Genomic DNA, 17350 nt, shown 5'->3' on the forward strand with positions numbered 1-17350 from the left:
GCACCGGCGTGCTCTCTTTCGATACTGTGAGTACTTCACAATCGATGAAGCTACACTACTTTGAATTGCTACTAGCGAGACGAGATTCTTCTTACGGATTACGTTCATTTGCGGTATGCATTTTCCAATTTGTTCGACGTTCAACTAACCGTAATTACGTGTATTTTTTTGCTGCGGTGTAAAGCAAATAAAAATCTTAAAGTGCCGATGGAGTTACGCCACTGAGCCACGCAAAAGGGCCATACAACGAACGTAAATCGAGAGGAAGAGGAACGAGATCGGCCTCATGAGTCGACTCGTACACGAGGATGCGAACGTGCGAGAGATTAAAACGAAAAATTCCTCCTCGCCCCCTCCTGCACTCTCTCTCTCTCTCCCTCTTTCTCTCTCCTTTTTTCCTCCCCTGAAAGAGCGTCGCATTTGGTTTTGGATGCTAGGCTCTCTCTACGGCGGGTTCAATGGGCATCCCTCTATCGCGTCCATCGTGGCAAAGGGAAAGGGAAAGGTGCCTGATTAATACGCACGCACGTACGTACGTGTATGGATTTCGGTGGACACCGTCGTTAATTTACTTGTTGCTTCTACACGTTGGCTCGTAAGAAGAAACGGTTCCTTAATCACAGCCATATTCATGGACCGTAACTTCCGTGTATGTCAGAATAAACGGGAGATTTGAATTTCACATCTCGATCACACATTTCCAGCCAAATAATTTAGGCACTCCTTTCTTCTAAATCCGTTCGTTCTTTGAAAGTAATACTGCACGTTGACGAATGTACGTTTTTGTGACCAATTTATAATTTTATGAACAAATTTTAGTTAAACAAAACAAAATTGTTTTAATGATCAATTTTTTTTACTGGAGAGGAGTAAAGAATGAAATTATCTTTGAAATTATCTTTTAAACTATTGTTAAATATATTGAAAATAATAATCAATCGCACGTTTGCGTTTGCCAGTTCATAATAGTGCAAATATTTTTATCTTCAAAAATTTCAATTAACTTACAAATAAAGTTAAATTGAAAAATCTAATGATCTAATATATATGATTGTACGTCGTATAAAAATATTATTTCAAAAATGATGCAAATCTAATTAAGTGATTCTTGCCTGTCGTGCATAAAGTCGCTTTTAATATTTTATGGTTTGAACTACTTCCAGTATCGATCCGATTTTAATGTTCCGCATGAATTCTAACGTTGTATCCTTTACTTGAGTATTTGTGGCGGGTCATTAACGAGGATTTTACTCTTGATTGACCATTCTTCGTGGAGTAACGAATGGATTTGTATAGTTGCAAATTTGGTTTTGTTGGCTTCTTAACGATGTATGTGTTACGTTTCAAAGTATTGCCAAAAATTGTTAAATTTTAGATTGTTCTATTATTCGTTTGAGAATATCTGAATAAAATTTGAACAATTAATTTTCTTATTAGTTTACAAGTCAATTTTCTGTTTATTTTTTATTCTGATGCAAGATCAAGTTTTGTAATACTTATTTATAAAATTTGATAAGAAAATATCATTACGAATTAAATTAAATTTTCTACTTATATATACTAATAGATATTTGTACAAAAGTTCATTTGAATTTAAAAATTTATCTAAAACTGTAGCAGAAGAATCATTTCTGCTATATAGGTCAATAAGTCAAAATTTTCATTGTTTTTTTGCAACTGGTTTCAAAGTAAAAATTCGAATACCCACGGTCGACGAAATTTTTTGTCATTGATTCGAGAAAAAAATAAATCTAAGAAGCCTGCAGTTTTTTAAATTTCGATAACTTCTAGTTGGTATTATAAAATCAAAACTTTCTTGGTTACTCATGCGTAAAGCAAGTGGATTATAAAATAATTGTAACAGTACTAAGTGCAAAAAACGATGACAATATATACAAAGTTTTTCGTTTCCTTCTTTAAATCGTAAATGAAATAGAAATTGATACAAAAGAAAGATAACTCGTTATAAAGAAATTATATGAATCGTTTATCACTATCATTTTATTAATTCTTGAATAAAAAATGAAATTCAGCATATCACAATTCAATATCAATTTGATTAAAACTATTTAGAATATAATTATTAAAAATATTATGTTATATTTCAAGGAATATATACAAGGAAAGAACAGTTTTATTAAAGAATTAAAAAATGAATTAGATATAGATCTAAAAATAAGTTTTGCTCAATTATTAAAATATAATTATTAGTCTGCTTAGTTGCTAGAAACTTTAAATTATTTTGCAAGATTAATTATACTTGAGCATCCTATAATTTCTTTAATAATCCAAAATTATTTTCTGATTTGTATTAAGCGTAAAATTTTTAGGTTAACTTAAATCAACCTTAAATCAAAATCATTCTTTCTGTATATAGCATGACACCAGGGCATTCAAATTGTCCTTAGAATTAATTCGCCGTGATCGTTTCGTCCTTGTTATTTTTAATCCTAAGTAAGCGACGAGTGCACACTTAGAATAACACAGTGACACTCAGCATCCCACGTTCGCTTTCGAACGCGGACATTCCGACCGTATAGCATTCACTCGGTACATCCTCAAAAGTAATACCGACCTTGAAGACAGCCCAGTAGGACGATCCCGAGGATGAGTGAAAGCTGACGACGCATTCTTCCAATATATCACGACGTTGCCGGTGTGACTTCACAAAACGATATCTTCGCACGGGCGACGAATTCCTCCTGAAATCGCTCTGGCGAACGATTATCCTATTGCCGGGACCCTCGTCACTGAGGTCTTACGGGAGTAGAGTAATGATAAAAGAAAAAGAAGAAGAGGAAGAAGTATAAGAAGACCGAGAGAAGACTCGAGGAAGAGCGTGCCGAAAGATTCCGCGAGGCCAGGAGAGGAGGAAGTGCCCTCTTCGACCTCTATCGTCCTTCGAGGTCTACGAACGACTGAGGCGCGCGAAGCGACGTCGGTCCGGCTATAGCCTCCCCTTCCTACTTTCACGTGGCGTGCTCCCGTTTCCAGTGGAGGCGCGGAATAGAGAGCCTCTCCATAGGCCATTTACCATTACCATCATCGTCGACGGCGACCGTCAAAAGGAGAGGAGGGCTACCACCCGATTGTCCCCTCTCCCCCTTCTGTCCCGCGCCCCCAAGAGGCGGGGAAGAAACGTACCCTACCCGGGGTCCCTCTCCTCCGTCTCTTCCTTTTTCCTCGTCACTTCTGGACGTATCGCCGCGAAACGCATCGCCGAGGAACATCGACACTCAGTGTTTCTAGGCCAGCTCTTCCTTCTCCACCGTGAGAGACGTCCCTCTTCCTACTCTTTTTGTCACTCTTCCTCGGCCACACACTTCTTCTATGATCAATTTCTTCGATAGTTTCCGGCGTCTTCCATGAGAGAGAATCTCGTCCCACTCGCCGTGGCCGATGGATTAGAGGCCAAGGATACCTCGCCCGTGGTCCTGACACAAATCGCGCCTGATAATGAGGATTCGGGTACGGAGAGGGAGGTACAGAGACACGAGAGAGCTGAAATAAAAGTCTTTTGCGTAGGAGATACACCCACGATATCGACGTCCGATTCTCTGATCAAAAAGACGAGCGAGAAAATAGGAGATTTACATCTGTTGACCGCTGCACACATTGTAAGGTAAACGTTCCACTGATCGGACATGTACCTATATTCGAACACTTACACAAAAATTTATTATTATTAATCATTAAATGCTTTTTTAAATTATAATATTTGAATTTAACTGTAATCTTTAAACATAGAAGATGTATGTCCAGTCACTGGGACGTTTACCCTACACGTACGACGCGCGCGATATTCGTTTCGTCACGTCCGACTTTCAGGGATTCAGAAGAGATGTGATGTCTCTTGATGAACGTCGCACGCCTGTCGCATGGATATTAGAACTGATAAGAAGCCGCGAGAGCGCTCCCGAGAAAACCGTGCGCGATAACGTCAGCGGAGTAGGTCGAGTGAGACGTGAGACCGAGGAGTGAACGTGGGGGCGCGTCAGCATGGTGCGCTGATTAATTGAAAGTACGACATTTTCATGACTCCCCGGGAGAAAGAAGAGATGCCGCTCTATCCGCCCCGGGCCGCTGATGCAAGGGCCGCGCACGCACTCGCGATTATAGCGGCTACACTTTCTAATTGAACTGTCGCAAGAAATGTCGGAGGATGTTCTTGCTAACGATAGCGACATTAGTCTCCTTTCCTACTTACATTCTGAACGCCAGTTTCACGCGCATGACGAATCCGCCGCTGCACGATTGACATGTATATCTGTCTTTTTGCTTTCTCTCTCTCTCTCTCTCTCTCTCTCCCGGAGAGAAATTCCGGAAGGAATTGATGCAAAGTGGCTAGATTTTGCATTTCTCGTGCTGAAATGGCTGGAAATTTAATAGTACGGTATTTAACCTTTTAAAATCTTATTTAAATATAACATTGGAATAAAACTTTCAAAGCTTTCGCATGTTATTATAAATTCTCATCCTGTGCATCGCAATTAAAGCTATCTACTTTAACGTAAGTAAATAAGTAATGGGACTATTAATAGTAAAATTTTACATTGCTCCCTCAGAATTTCTGGGCATTTTCAATCGATGATGCGATCGGAGGAACTGAAACTGCAGATGTACAGCATAAAAATGCACTTTTCTAAATTCGGCGAAATCGTTCTCGGCTAATGCTCTCGTTCCACACGCGAAAGTATGGCAGTGACCCACGGGAGGATGTTTCGCGCGCAGATGCAGCTGCGGCCGAATCGGTTCGGCGCGGCGCGGAACCCGCGGGCGATCGTTCATCAACATCATCTGTCAGCGCTAGTGAACCGCGGAGAATCCTGGCGTATATGTACCATACATGTACACGTACGCGGCACGCAACTACGCGTCTCTGCGTTCTCCAATCCTTAGTATTAACCCACTTGCGCCTTTAACGCCGATATCTCGGTATCTAAAGATAGTCGGCAACTGTACGACCGATTTTCCGCGTTTTGTCCGCGCCTGTGCACTTGATGCCTGATGTAAAATCGAGAACACGGGACCCTACAGGGGACCGGGCGAGGATCTTGCTCTCGGCACGGCCGATCGAATCGATCTGGCGTCGTACGATCCGAGACGACGTGTTTAACAACGCGAGCCGGGATCACGTTGGACGTGCGGAACGGCTCGTTTCAATTACAAATCCGCGCTCTTTTATTCCCCGTGCACGGTAGTGGTACCTGACCGTTCGATTTGCTCGGGTTGCGTCTCCCGCGGGGTTTGCAACGGCAAAAACGCCCCGCATGATATCCTATCCTCTCAGGCGACGATACAATTGCGTCTCGCACGATTCACATTAAAGTCAATGAATTTTTGTTGAACGAGAGAACGGCGGCGGATGGGCCCGAAGGAAGTTGATAAGCGTTCTAAGCTAACCGACTCATCCGAACGACGGTATGAGATAACATAGCCGGCGAACCGGCGATACCTTTTGACCGGATTGAAATTGAATGGATTCATTATCTTTCATAATAAACGGCTCAGCCGCCGCCTAGCTGCCTTTCTTATACCAAGGAGCCGCCTTACATGGCTAGCTAGTCGTGTATCTCCTCTCGGCGTCCGTTGCTTTTGTTCACAACCTAATTTTGTGATCAATTGCGATCGACCCTCTTCCGTCGTGGTTCTCATCTTAGCCGCGAGAAATATGAGGCGCCAAATCTTTTCGCAGTACGTTTAGTACCATAAAATTCTAAATAATTATTGTATTTATCACGTGATACTACTACGCTGAAAATAAAAGTAATATATTCAATAAGATATGTTATTGCGGGCTGCCAATTACAGGTAGATATACTCAATACAATAATATATGCTATTGCAGTATCAACATTGTACTTGCATTAATAGCAAATATTATTGTATTGAGTATTTTATGTAGTTGGCAGCCCGCAATCACATATGTTATTGGCTATATTACATTTTTTTCCTGTGTATTAAATGAGTCTCTTGAAAGCTAAATCATATTTTAAAACTTCTTAAAATTATCACTGGAAAAAGAATCTGGTTTGCATTATTTATAGAATTTTGATTACGGACTTAGTCCACGGAATATGTTGGAATTTGTTGGAAAATAAATTTTTGTAGAAATTACCAGATAATATGATTAATTCTTATTAAATCTATCAAAATTTCACTTTCTTGTTAATGATATTAAGTTTATTTAGAATCAGTATATAGTAACAATTAGTTAGCGTGCACATAATTGCACTGAAAAAGACATAAGTTTGTTGATAACCTTTTTATTATATTAATACTTTTTGGTACATATATAGCTTTTAGTTATAATTATTATAACAGATATTTTAATCTAATAATATAAATTCTTTCTTGAATGCAAATTCTCAAATTTAAGTTCAATACAAGTAAATGAGAGTTATATTTTAATAGTTTTAGTCCTGTACAAACAATTATTCTAAAATATCCCTTATATTATCAAAATACATCCCTTATTTGCCTTGAATCCAAATTTAAATTCATATTTAAGAGAAGAAATTATTTTAATAAAGTATTTTGAAAATCTTATAATGCTTAGTGTGTCTTTTATCTTATTCTATGTGACTTTTTATTTATGAGAAATAGGATTCCGTCACGCCCATCTATTGATGCCGCGTATTATTATAACTACACTGAAAAAAAAAATTGCTAGATACAAATAAATATTTTTTTGAATAGTGCCAAGAAAATATTTTATAGAAAATCAATAATATTTATTTCAAACAAGTAATCTTTTCTAAATTATAGAAAACTAGTACTTGTTTTAAATAAATATTATCGATTTTCTATAAAATATTTTCTTGGCACTATTCAAAGAAATATTTATTTGATTTTAGTATTTTTTAGAAGTTTTATAGATCAATCAAAAAATGCTAATCAAAGTTATCTTATAGTTAATTCTATCAGATGTTCTTATTATAACATATCAAATATAGATATGATAACCAAAATAAATTCTGTAGTTTTTTACAAAAATAAACTCTACCAAATAAGTTTCGTTGATTTAATCAGGACAACACTTTTTTTAATATCAGTACTTGAGATGAAGTTATAGTCAATTTTCTGTAGTTCTTTCCTGGAGTTGATCAATTTATCTTGTGGGAGACTGCATCGTTTATGGGAGGATAAAGTAAGCGGGATGAATCGTAAACTGCAGCGGTAATGTTCTTCGCTTTCGGAGCGCTTCGAAGTGTTAGTGAAAACGTTAAACATCAGTTCGCCACGTCCGAATTAACTGCGCAAACAACGTGTGCGCACTTCGCGGAATCAGATAACCAGTCGGTACGCTTCTCAAACGTATTATGTGAGTGTTCTCGGTGTATAATGCATTCCGTGCCGGTCCTGACAGAGGCACGACTCGGATGACCGAAAGTCATTTCCGCGCCCCCAATATACATATGCATATTCAACCAGAAAGTTAATTTAGTGTCGTGAACGGGACGACCGTTGGTCTCTGCCGGAAAGTGCGATCCACTTTGTTGGTACATACACGCACATGGGCGAGGAGTCATAAATTTGCCCGTAAGATTATAATAACTTTGCGGACGAAACTATTGAAAGTTATCTCAATTGAGTGGGGAATGTTTTAATAAGCAGTGAGGAGAGAAGCATCTAATCGTACGTATAGTGTAGATGTACTTTGAGATTATACGATGCGGTTGTTACTCGAGAAAATCTCTATTAACGCGGTGAGAAGTCAACGTTTCTGCGAGTTCGTCGAGCAAAACGCCCCAATACCCGTGTGGAAATTCATCTAGGCATGCTTTATTTAATATTGGCCCCATACGGGCGTTACTTAGGCATCCAAAATAAAGGCTTTTCGGACTGAAACCTATTCAGGGACTATTCAGGGCCTATTTAGGATATTTGAACTTGGGCTTGCCTGAATTGGGCCTGGTTTAAATTTACAACTTTTTCCTTAAGACTCACAGTTAAGTTTGCCCGGTTATAACCCGTATAGGACCTAGTTTGAATAAGATGTTTGCTCCAAAACAATTATACTTAGGTTTGCCTAGTTATAACTTTTTTTCTCAATTCTTATATTTTAATTATTTTAATATATTAATTGTATTAGACTTAAATATTTCAAAGTAACCGTTTTCCATGTCTGATAGACTGAAGAATTAGCTAATACGTTATTTATAAAATCTATTATTTTATTGAGTATATTAAACAAAAATTCAACTCGGAAAAAGTTGGGAATTATTGTATAAACAATGAAAGAAAGTGAAAATTTTTGTTTTTTAGCAATAAAAAACATTTATTACTGTTAGCAAAAAACAAAAAATATAAGCTTATAGGTATTAAAAATATCTATTAAATGAGCCGTCGAACGTTCCAATTGGTTTATTTTTTAAGGAGAAAAAAATTAAAAACTGCTAAAATTTACCTTTTTTTAAATTGTTAATAAATAATTAATAACTAATGGTAAATTCTTGTAATAGGGCTTAAATAGTAGCGGTTACTATTCTCTAAAAGTCTTGAAAATTTTAGCCCAAAACATTCATAACTTTTGACACAAAGCTATTTATCATTTAATTATTTTTTAATTTTTTAATTATTAATTAACATTGTTTACACAACATTTTCCGAGTTGAATTTTTGTTTAATATGTTTGTATGATTTTTCCAAATAAGAATCTGCAATAAAAGTGCCTCTTACAATTTTTTCTCGAAAGTCTAACTTTAATTTTAATGTACTAATAAGTATATATAGACAATAACAAGTACCCAATATCAATAAATCAATTGGCTCAGTAGATAGAGTACAAGTTTTGTAATCCTAAGGTCCCGGGTTCAAAACTAGCAGCGGGCAAGTTTTTAATGGAGTAAAAAGAAGGGATGAAAAGGGAAATTGGATAAAAAAGTAAAGGAAAGAAAAGAAAGGAAATAAAATAAAGAAAGAAAGAAAGAAAAAAAAAAAAGAAAGAAATAAAGAAAATAAATAAAGGAAAGGAAAGGAAAAAAGGAAATAGGAAAGGAAAGAAAAGAAAAGAAAAAAAAAGAAAGAAAAGAAAAGAAAAGAAAAGAAAAGAAAAGAAAAGAAAAGAAAATAAAAGAAAAGAAAAGAAAAAAAAGAAAAAAAAAGAAAAAAAGGAAAAGAAAAGAAAAGAAAAGAAAAAAAAGAAAAGAAAAAAAAAAAAGAAAAGAAAAGAAAAAAAAAAATAAAAGAAAAGAAAAGAAAAGAAAAGAAAAGAAAAGAAAAGAAAAGAAAAGAAAAGAAAAAAAAGAAAAGGAAAAGGAAAAGGAAAAAGGAAAAGGAAAAAAAGGAAAAGGAAAAGGAAAAAAAGGAAAAAAAGGAAAAAGAAAAGGAAAAGGAAAAGGAAAAGGAAAATGAAAAGGAAAAAAGGAAAAGGAAAAGGAAAAGGAAAAGGAAAAGGAAAAGGAAAAGGAAAAGGAAAAGGAAAAGGAGGAAATGGAAAAGGAAAAAGGAAAGGAAAAGGAAAAGGAAAAGAAAAGGAAAAATAAAGGAAAAGGAAAAGGAAAAGGAAAAGGAAAAGGAAAAGGAAAAGAAAAGGAAAAGGAAAAGGAAAAATAAAAGGAAAATGAAAAGAAAAGGAAAAGGAAAAGGAAAAGAAAAGGAAAAGGAAAAGGAAAAGGAAAAGGAAAATTAAAAAGAAAATAAAAATAAAAAGAAAAGGAAAAGGAAAAGGAAAATTAAAGGAAAAAAAAAAAAGGAAAAGGAAAAGGAAAGGAAAAAAAGGAAAAGGAAAAGGAAAAGGAAAAGTAAAAGGAAAGGAAAAGGAAAAGGAAAATTAAAAGGAAAAGGAAAAAAAGGAAAAGGAAAAGGAAAAAGGAAAATTAAAAAGGAAAAGGAAAAGAAAAGAAAAGGAAAAGTAAAAGGAAAAGGAAAAGGAAAAAGGAAAGGAAAAGGAAAAGGAAAAGGAAAAGGAAAAGGAAAAGGAAAGGAAAAGGAAAATTAAAAGGAAAAGGAAAAGAAAAGGAAAAGAAAAGGAAAAGGAAAAGGAAAAGGAAAAGTAAAAGGAAAAGGAAAAGGAAAATTAAAGGAAAAGGAAAAGGAAAAGGAAAAGGAAAAAAAGGAAAAGGAAAAGGAAAAGGAAAAAAAGGAAAATTAAAAGGAAAGGAAAATAAAGGAAAAGGAAAAGGAAAAGGAAAAAAAAGGAAAGGAAAAGGAAAAGGAAAAGGAAAAGGAAAAGGAAAAGGAAAAGGAAAAGGAAAAGGAAAAGGAAAAGGAAAAAAAAGGAAAAGGAAAAGGAAAAGGAAAAGGAAAGGAAAAGAAAAAGAAAAGGAAAAAGAAAAAGAAAGGAAAAGTAAAAGGAAAAGGAAAAGAAAAGGAAAAGGAAAAGGAAAAGGAAAAAAAGGAAAAGGAAAAGGAAAATAAAGGAAAAGAAAAAGGAAAAGGAAAGGAAAAGGAAAAGGAAAAGGAAAAGGAAAAGGAAAAAAAGAAAAAAAAAATGAAAAGAAAAGGAAAGGAAAAGGAAAATAAAAGAAAAGGAAAAGAAAATTAAAATTAAAAGAAAAAAATGAAACTAAAGGAAAAATTAAATTAAAAATTAAATTAAAATAAAATAAAAGAAAAGAAAATAAAAAGAAAAATAAAAAGAAAAGAAAGATAAAAAAAAAAAGAAAAATTAAAAGAAAAAAAAAAAAAAAAAATAAAATAAAAATAAAATAAAAAAAAATTAAATTAAATTAAATTAAATTAAATTTAAATTAAATTAAAATAAAATAAAAATAAAATAAAATTTAAATTAAAATAAAATAAAAAAAATTAAAATTAAAAATAAAATTAAAATAAATTAAATTAAATTAAAATTGAAATTGAAATAAAATTAAATTAAAATTAAACTAAAATAAAATTAAAATTAAAATAAAATAAAATTAAAATTAAAATAAAATAAAATTAAATTAATTTAAAATTAAAATTTTTTAAATTATACTAAACAATTTTAGTTTGGCTCAAGTTAAATTTTTATATTGGCCCAAGTTTGAAAACCAATGTAGGCCCTAGATTAAAAAGCGGGACAAATCGATATTGGACCAAGGTAGGCGTCCTAACTTGGACCTCAATAAAAGTAAGGGAACCTAACTTGGCCCTGATTATAACCTAGGTAGAATTTCCACACGGGTAAATGCCATCATTACGGATTCCGAATAATTGATACGGGAAAATTGCCGTTTTTACATTGTTGGTTTTGCCGACGCGACGCGTCGTTGTGTAAAAGCATATCCTAACAATCGAATGTCCGTTACTCGCGTATTCGGGTCTACGATTTTCTAATCATAAAACGCGTTTCGCAGCTACGGACTCACGATTGATACGACATGGGTGCGTGAAAATCATTTCGCGATCCGTGCGCGTTTACAGTTTTCCGACTGCCCGCGCTAGAGGCACGCGTGGCAGTTAACCGCTCTAATTATATCGCACGCCGATAAAACGGCGCTTTGGATTGATACGCGCAGTGCATTAAACACGTAGCCATGCGCGCGAGTTTGAGTTGAGATTAATACCGTAAAACGCTGTCGTGTTATCCCGAAGTGTACGGAATACCGTTAAGCCAAGACCGTCGTTAATTGATATCGATCCAGAAATAGCTGAATAAAATTCACAAATACGCACAGCGCAATAATGCACGCGCACGGTTCCAGCGAGTTGTTTAAGCGAATGTTCCAGTTTCCTCGCTATTCAGAAGTCTCGAAATTGCGAATTTATTTTTCTCTAGGGGGGTATCAAGAGTGACAGAGAGCCGATAAGCGCATTTCAAGGCGAATTAAAAACAGTCGATGGGGGATTAAAGCTCGGCAAGACCGATTAGATACGATTTATTGCTCTATGAGCCGGTTTCACCGATATATTGGTTAACCTTAACCGCAGTTTAACTGCTTCCTGATCTCTCTCTAGTTCTGTTTCTAGAAAGAGATTAAAAAAAGAAAATCAGCGTGATAATCCAGTGCAAAAAAAAATATCGGTTATTCGAAATGATATGAGGAGAAAATTTCTCGCGTCGTCTCTGGTAATAAATGAAAGTCGTAGAAAAATGCCGCTTCTTTTAAATTCCGCGTGCGCACCGCGTCCGGTTCTATCGTGCGCGCGCGCTCGTTCTTTCTGTCTCTCGAAAGAACGTATCTCTCGCGAGAGATACCGAGAGAAAATAAAATGCCTCGCTGGGCGTTGGGCAGGGAATATCTCTTGGCCGGATGCAACAAATAAATAATACGGGATGACAGAAAAAAAGATGCCGCGCACGCATGGCGGCTTCCTGGCTGCATCCTCCTTCGTGGAGTCGCGAATCTCCATACATTAAATAAACATTTCGCCGATGTCAAAGACGGTTCCGGTCCCAAGTCCGTAACTTTACGCGGCGACTCGTTAACTATGCTCCTGGACAGGAACACGAAATACGTCACAGACAACCTTTATAAATTCTCGCCAAGATAAAGTACAACTTTATAATAAAGAATTGTGACATTCATACGTAGATAACGTTTCCAATTAAGACTTGAGTCCCAATTATAAATCAAATTTAAAAAATTAAACGTTTTACAAATGTACACGTATAATAAGATTACGAAAATTGTTTTGCATTTTTAAATTCTTTTATAATTATTGTAATATCACTTTCTCAATTATTGCAAATATTAAAAAAAAACAAACATAATTCAGAAACGTTATCAAGAAGCATAAAGTACCTTTATAATAACAGTTTTTAATATGTTTATAATAATATACATTTAATGATGCCAATTCAAAATTAGAACTTATACATAAATATTTTAAAATACATTTTTCTAAATTCACAGTTAATGTATTGAATATGAGAAAAAGTTGGTGAGTGTGTATTTGTCGTCTAAATTTTATTAATATTTTATATTATTATTTAATATAATCAACGTTTAATATATAAATATAAATTAACTGAGAAAGGAGTCATTTGAGACAAAAACAGATTGCATCTTGTTTTGTGCCGACTAACAGCACTTAAAGATACAACCTAAGCCTAAAGGTACAACCGACGCTAAAAATATTTTGGTTCTACAATACAGTTCTGAATGTTATGGAAATTTAAGTCTAAAGACTTTTTAAGTTTACTCTCTTCTTTCTGAATCTATGATAAAATATTTCGTGAATATTCGAATTTTGGTTCTGAAATTAATTGCAAAGGTGAAAGTGGCAAAAGATTTGATATAGCTTTTATAACAGCTTATGCAGTGAAAATAATTATTTTATAACTAGAGTTTTTTATAAACAACTTTTAAATGAATAGCATACATATATGAACAATGTTATATACTAAATTTTTTATAATATTTTTTATAAAAGAAGCTTTATTGTAGAATATTTTAAGAATTGTACTATATTTAAATTATATTATGAGAAATCATATTAATATAAAACCACGAAATAATACTAGTAAAATTAAATATTGATATAAATAAAATATGCCATTTACAAAAACTAATTCAATTCAATTTTATTTCAACGTCCTTATTTTTCTATTATTATAGAAAAAAGGGCTTATAATAAAAAGGCTTATAATAATTAATTTATTATTAGTAAAAGAATAAATATTGTAATAATAGGTATTTGAAACATTAAGTTATAATTTTCAACATTTGCTTACGAATTAGCATTGAATGGGGAAACATAACAAAAATTAACTTAAGTGGTATACATTTGGCAACTTTTTTTTAATAAGAATTATTTTAGCTTTTAATCATAATTCTGTAAACCGTTATCTTATAAAGGGAAGATTCGATTATTACTTAAAATTTTATATTTTTTTGGATATGTTTGTCGAGCATAAGTTAGTCTGACTAAACGTTTTAACAAAAATCCATTATCCGGTGACACAAACGGGCATGACAACTTTTATTTTGTAAAAAAAAGAATACGCCTCGCGTACACAGTGACCGGTTATACGATTCAATCGCGTCCCTCTCCCGTTCCTGTCTCATTGACATAATTACCGACTCGCTCGAAGAAACATACTTCGTACGAGCACGAAATTCCTTCCTTTGGACCGGAACGATCCCGCGATAATTACGAGGATGCCTGGGCGCGCGTGTGCATCAATGTCACACTTGTGCAACGCGCATCCGTAATCAGACACCTGAATCGCAGCTAAGACGAACGGCTGTAATCGCGCCGGTACACGCCAACTGAAACCGCGCACTCGTGTCAGCTCGACAAAGTCGCAAGACGCGCAATTTCGAAGCTCAGTGTCGAGGAGGACAAGAAATTGGTCAAAGGGTTTCGAAAATGAACTGACCAACACTGTCGTATCGAATTAACCGTGCACCGCGCACCGTGCCATTATAACGTGCTGCGGCAATTTCGATTGAACAACAGCGTTGGCCAAATTGAATTATCCCTTGTGGACGTAGATTCCGACTACTTCCGATAATCGAATCATTGGTTTGCACGACGAATCATTATACCGCGAGCGAGAACGATACATACACGCTGCCGATGCGCGCCACGCTGCGTTACGCTCTTGCCTTGCGGTACACAGCCTCACCGCGCGGTTTCTTCTTCTCGCTCGCATTCCCGCTCGCAGCATTTGCGTAACGGCGCAACCGCCGCGGTTACCGCGATAATCACGCTCAATCTTAACACGCGATATATATTATGTTGGCGTGGCGCGGCGAAGCGCAATTTGCGCTTCTCTTCCGTCGCGAGACTTTGCGCGCGCGCGCGCGCTCGCGCTTCGTATGTGTTGCTCCATTGTTCATTCCACTTATTATACCAATCTACTTTAATTCGCGCCACACAATCGGGGATCCCCGTAGACAGCACGTCGTAAGTGTCGCTGATGAAACGTACTTCGCACGTCGGTACCAAATCAAGCAGTCTCAGCGCCACGTTGTTCGACGACCGAGGCAATCGGATTAACATGCTCCTGCCTCGTCGTCACCTTTGGGTCGGGAGCGCGAAGAAGTTTTGCGTGTACAACCGAAATTTTCGCGCCCGTCACGTCACGTCATGCGTTATTGTCGCATCCTCTCGACCACCCACTCACACTCGCCTGCAACGGATGCGACGACACTTGGACGCGGATTAAATTGCGCTCAATTCAACTTAAGACGTTTTTCGGCCGTCTGAAATCTGCTTACGGCTGAAATAAGATCCTCGCCCGTGGCGATCACCACGGGAGATAAAGGCGTACAGCGAGGGAATTCGCTCTTCGCCTCGCTTTTTTTCAAGACATGGAAAAATATATAGTCGCAGATGCGGTCAAAGTTTTTTACGAGGAGGTGGCACGGATCGATGAAACGCGCGTGATAATGCCGCAGAAATATCACACACTGTACCTGCGTATATAATTTGCATGTTTTGCCGATCGTTCGCCTGCGGCCCGATACTTCGAAGCCGCTCTCACCGTGCCCGATCTACTTAATACATTATTTCCTCCGTATTTACAATCCTCTCTCATTCGGCTATCGAACGATGTAGATTGTATTCCGCGTCGACGACACCAAATAGCATGAAAATTGTATATCCAATTATTATACTTGAAGAGTTTCTACGAAAAACACGCAATTAAGTATATTTCTTTTTAATCTGGGCTATGGCGCCCAAATCAGTCTCTATCAGTAGCGTCACATAAATTTATTCCAGTAAGAATTAAACAGAAAACGGGAAATACATATAAATATAAATGTAAAATTTCCGCAAGAGTCAAACAAGTCCGGAAGTTTTTTAGTTTTTTTTCTTTAAATGTGTCTTTAAAATATTAATTAAAGCCTACAACTTTGTTTCTTACATTATATCTATATTGTGTGTCTAGAAAAAGATTATCACGTTTATGCAATAAACGATTTGAATGTAGGAAGTTTTTTTTATGATGTCTTGATGAAGATCTTGAAACCGTTTAAATCTTTTTGGTTTTCGTAAAAAAAAATTCTTTATTTATATTTCTCTTCATTCAGATTATGGACTTGTTAGATATGCAGAATGCTTTATAGGTAAATGGGGACAAAGTTATTAGTCATTTATCGTTTCAATTCAAATAGTCACAAATTGACGTGTATTAAAGCCCATGAAAGGCTTTCTCAAAACCGAGAAATTTTCTAGGTAATTCTATAGAGGAACAGAATGTCCGTCTTAGCGCGGAAATGTTAGACACAGATGTTTGAGGTTGTATAAAACTTGGTTAACATAGCAGCTGCCGTGAAAACGGCACATGCGGTCAAATTAGCGACGACACGGTCGAATATACGCGTAGTCACCAGCCTACAATACACGTGCATGCGCCGGCGAATGATGGGACGACCGTGGCTTTCGCTTGCGATCACCAGTCTCAGCCGGGATACCGACTTTTACGCCTAGTCTGCCGAGAACTCGGTCGCATTCGACATTCGACGATGCATTCGGCGAATGTGAGACGATGCCGAGAAGAGAACGCGCTTCGTACGTGCACCCTTTTCGTAACCGTTAATTCAGCCTCCTTTACCGGACATGAGTAAAGAACGAGATTCACCCATTACGCCCTGACATCCAATTTACAACTTTGTTCCGTGTATCGAATCGGGAGCATCAAACTCGTTCCGGCGAGAATCTTTAACAACCGTGCAAAAAAGCAGCCACCGTCTCTCTCTTGTTACAGATTTTTATTTTTTTTTTCAACGTAATTATCTTTTTAATTAAATTGTTCAAGATCTTTGTTGTACTTTACTGCAAAGTATAAGTGAATGTCGAAAATGATTCTGAAACACATCGACGCATATCCAGATTTGAGATCAAATCACTATCCCTTCGAAATTTTTTATTTATTTATTTTTGAGCCTTTAATTTTACAAATTTTATTAAATAATATTCTGCTTTGTTCATTATTTCTTTTCTTTTTATGTAACTTTAGTTTAACATTACATTTTTAATAATATTTAACAAGGTTCTACATACAAAAGGCTTTGCTGTTGCTTTAATAAAACAATTTGTTAAAAAAAATGATTACAAACATTTTGTATAATAATAATAACTGCAGCAATATTAGAAAAGTTCGCATTTTGTTTTAATAATTGTATTTTGTTATTTTCTTTAAAAAAAGTAAAAGTTGTATGATTTCTAAAATCGATTATTTTTCCTAACATCAGAAACAAAGAAACGTTCTATTTATTAATGCCAAAAATTATGATTTTTTAAATATCATAATAAAATTAATACTCTCCTCTCCTCTCTGGATAAAAGTCTTGGAAACGCCTATATCCCGAAATGATGATTTAAGGTAATTTTATCACCAAATATTTTTTAAAATTTCAATTTTTTATATAATATTGTCCAAACTAGTATTTATTTGTTTTCAAAATTTGAAAGTCGATTGCCGATCACTTTGATGAAAAAAAATTTATTAAATATAAGTCATTATAAA

At 35.5% G+C, this 17350-nt stretch overlaps 2 protein-coding genes across 2 annotated transcripts in view; one reads left to right on the forward strand and one right to left on the reverse strand.

Annotated features, from left to right (window-relative positions):
- Positions 1–3866, reverse strand: part of LOC105837582 (agrin) — a 35754-nt gene extending 31888 nt beyond the window's left edge. Inside the window, exon 1 of the mRNA XM_012682477.3 lies at positions 2576–3866. Coding sequence (XP_012537931.1) covers positions 2576–2630 — 55 coding nt within the window. The 5' untranslated portion in view covers positions 2631–3866. The remainder of the gene's footprint in view (positions 1–2575) is intronic.
- Positions 1–17350, forward strand: part of LOC105839585 (apoptosis-resistant E3 ubiquitin protein ligase 1) — a 66605-nt gene that overhangs the window by 7469 nt on the left and 41786 nt on the right. The window lies entirely within an intron of this gene.

This window comes from Monomorium pharaonis, chromosome 8 (genome assembly GCF_013373865.1).
Source record: "Monomorium pharaonis isolate MP-MQ-018 chromosome 8, ASM1337386v2, whole genome shotgun sequence".
Classification (NCBI taxonomy): Eukaryota; Metazoa; Arthropoda; class Insecta; order Hymenoptera; family Formicidae; genus Monomorium; species Monomorium pharaonis.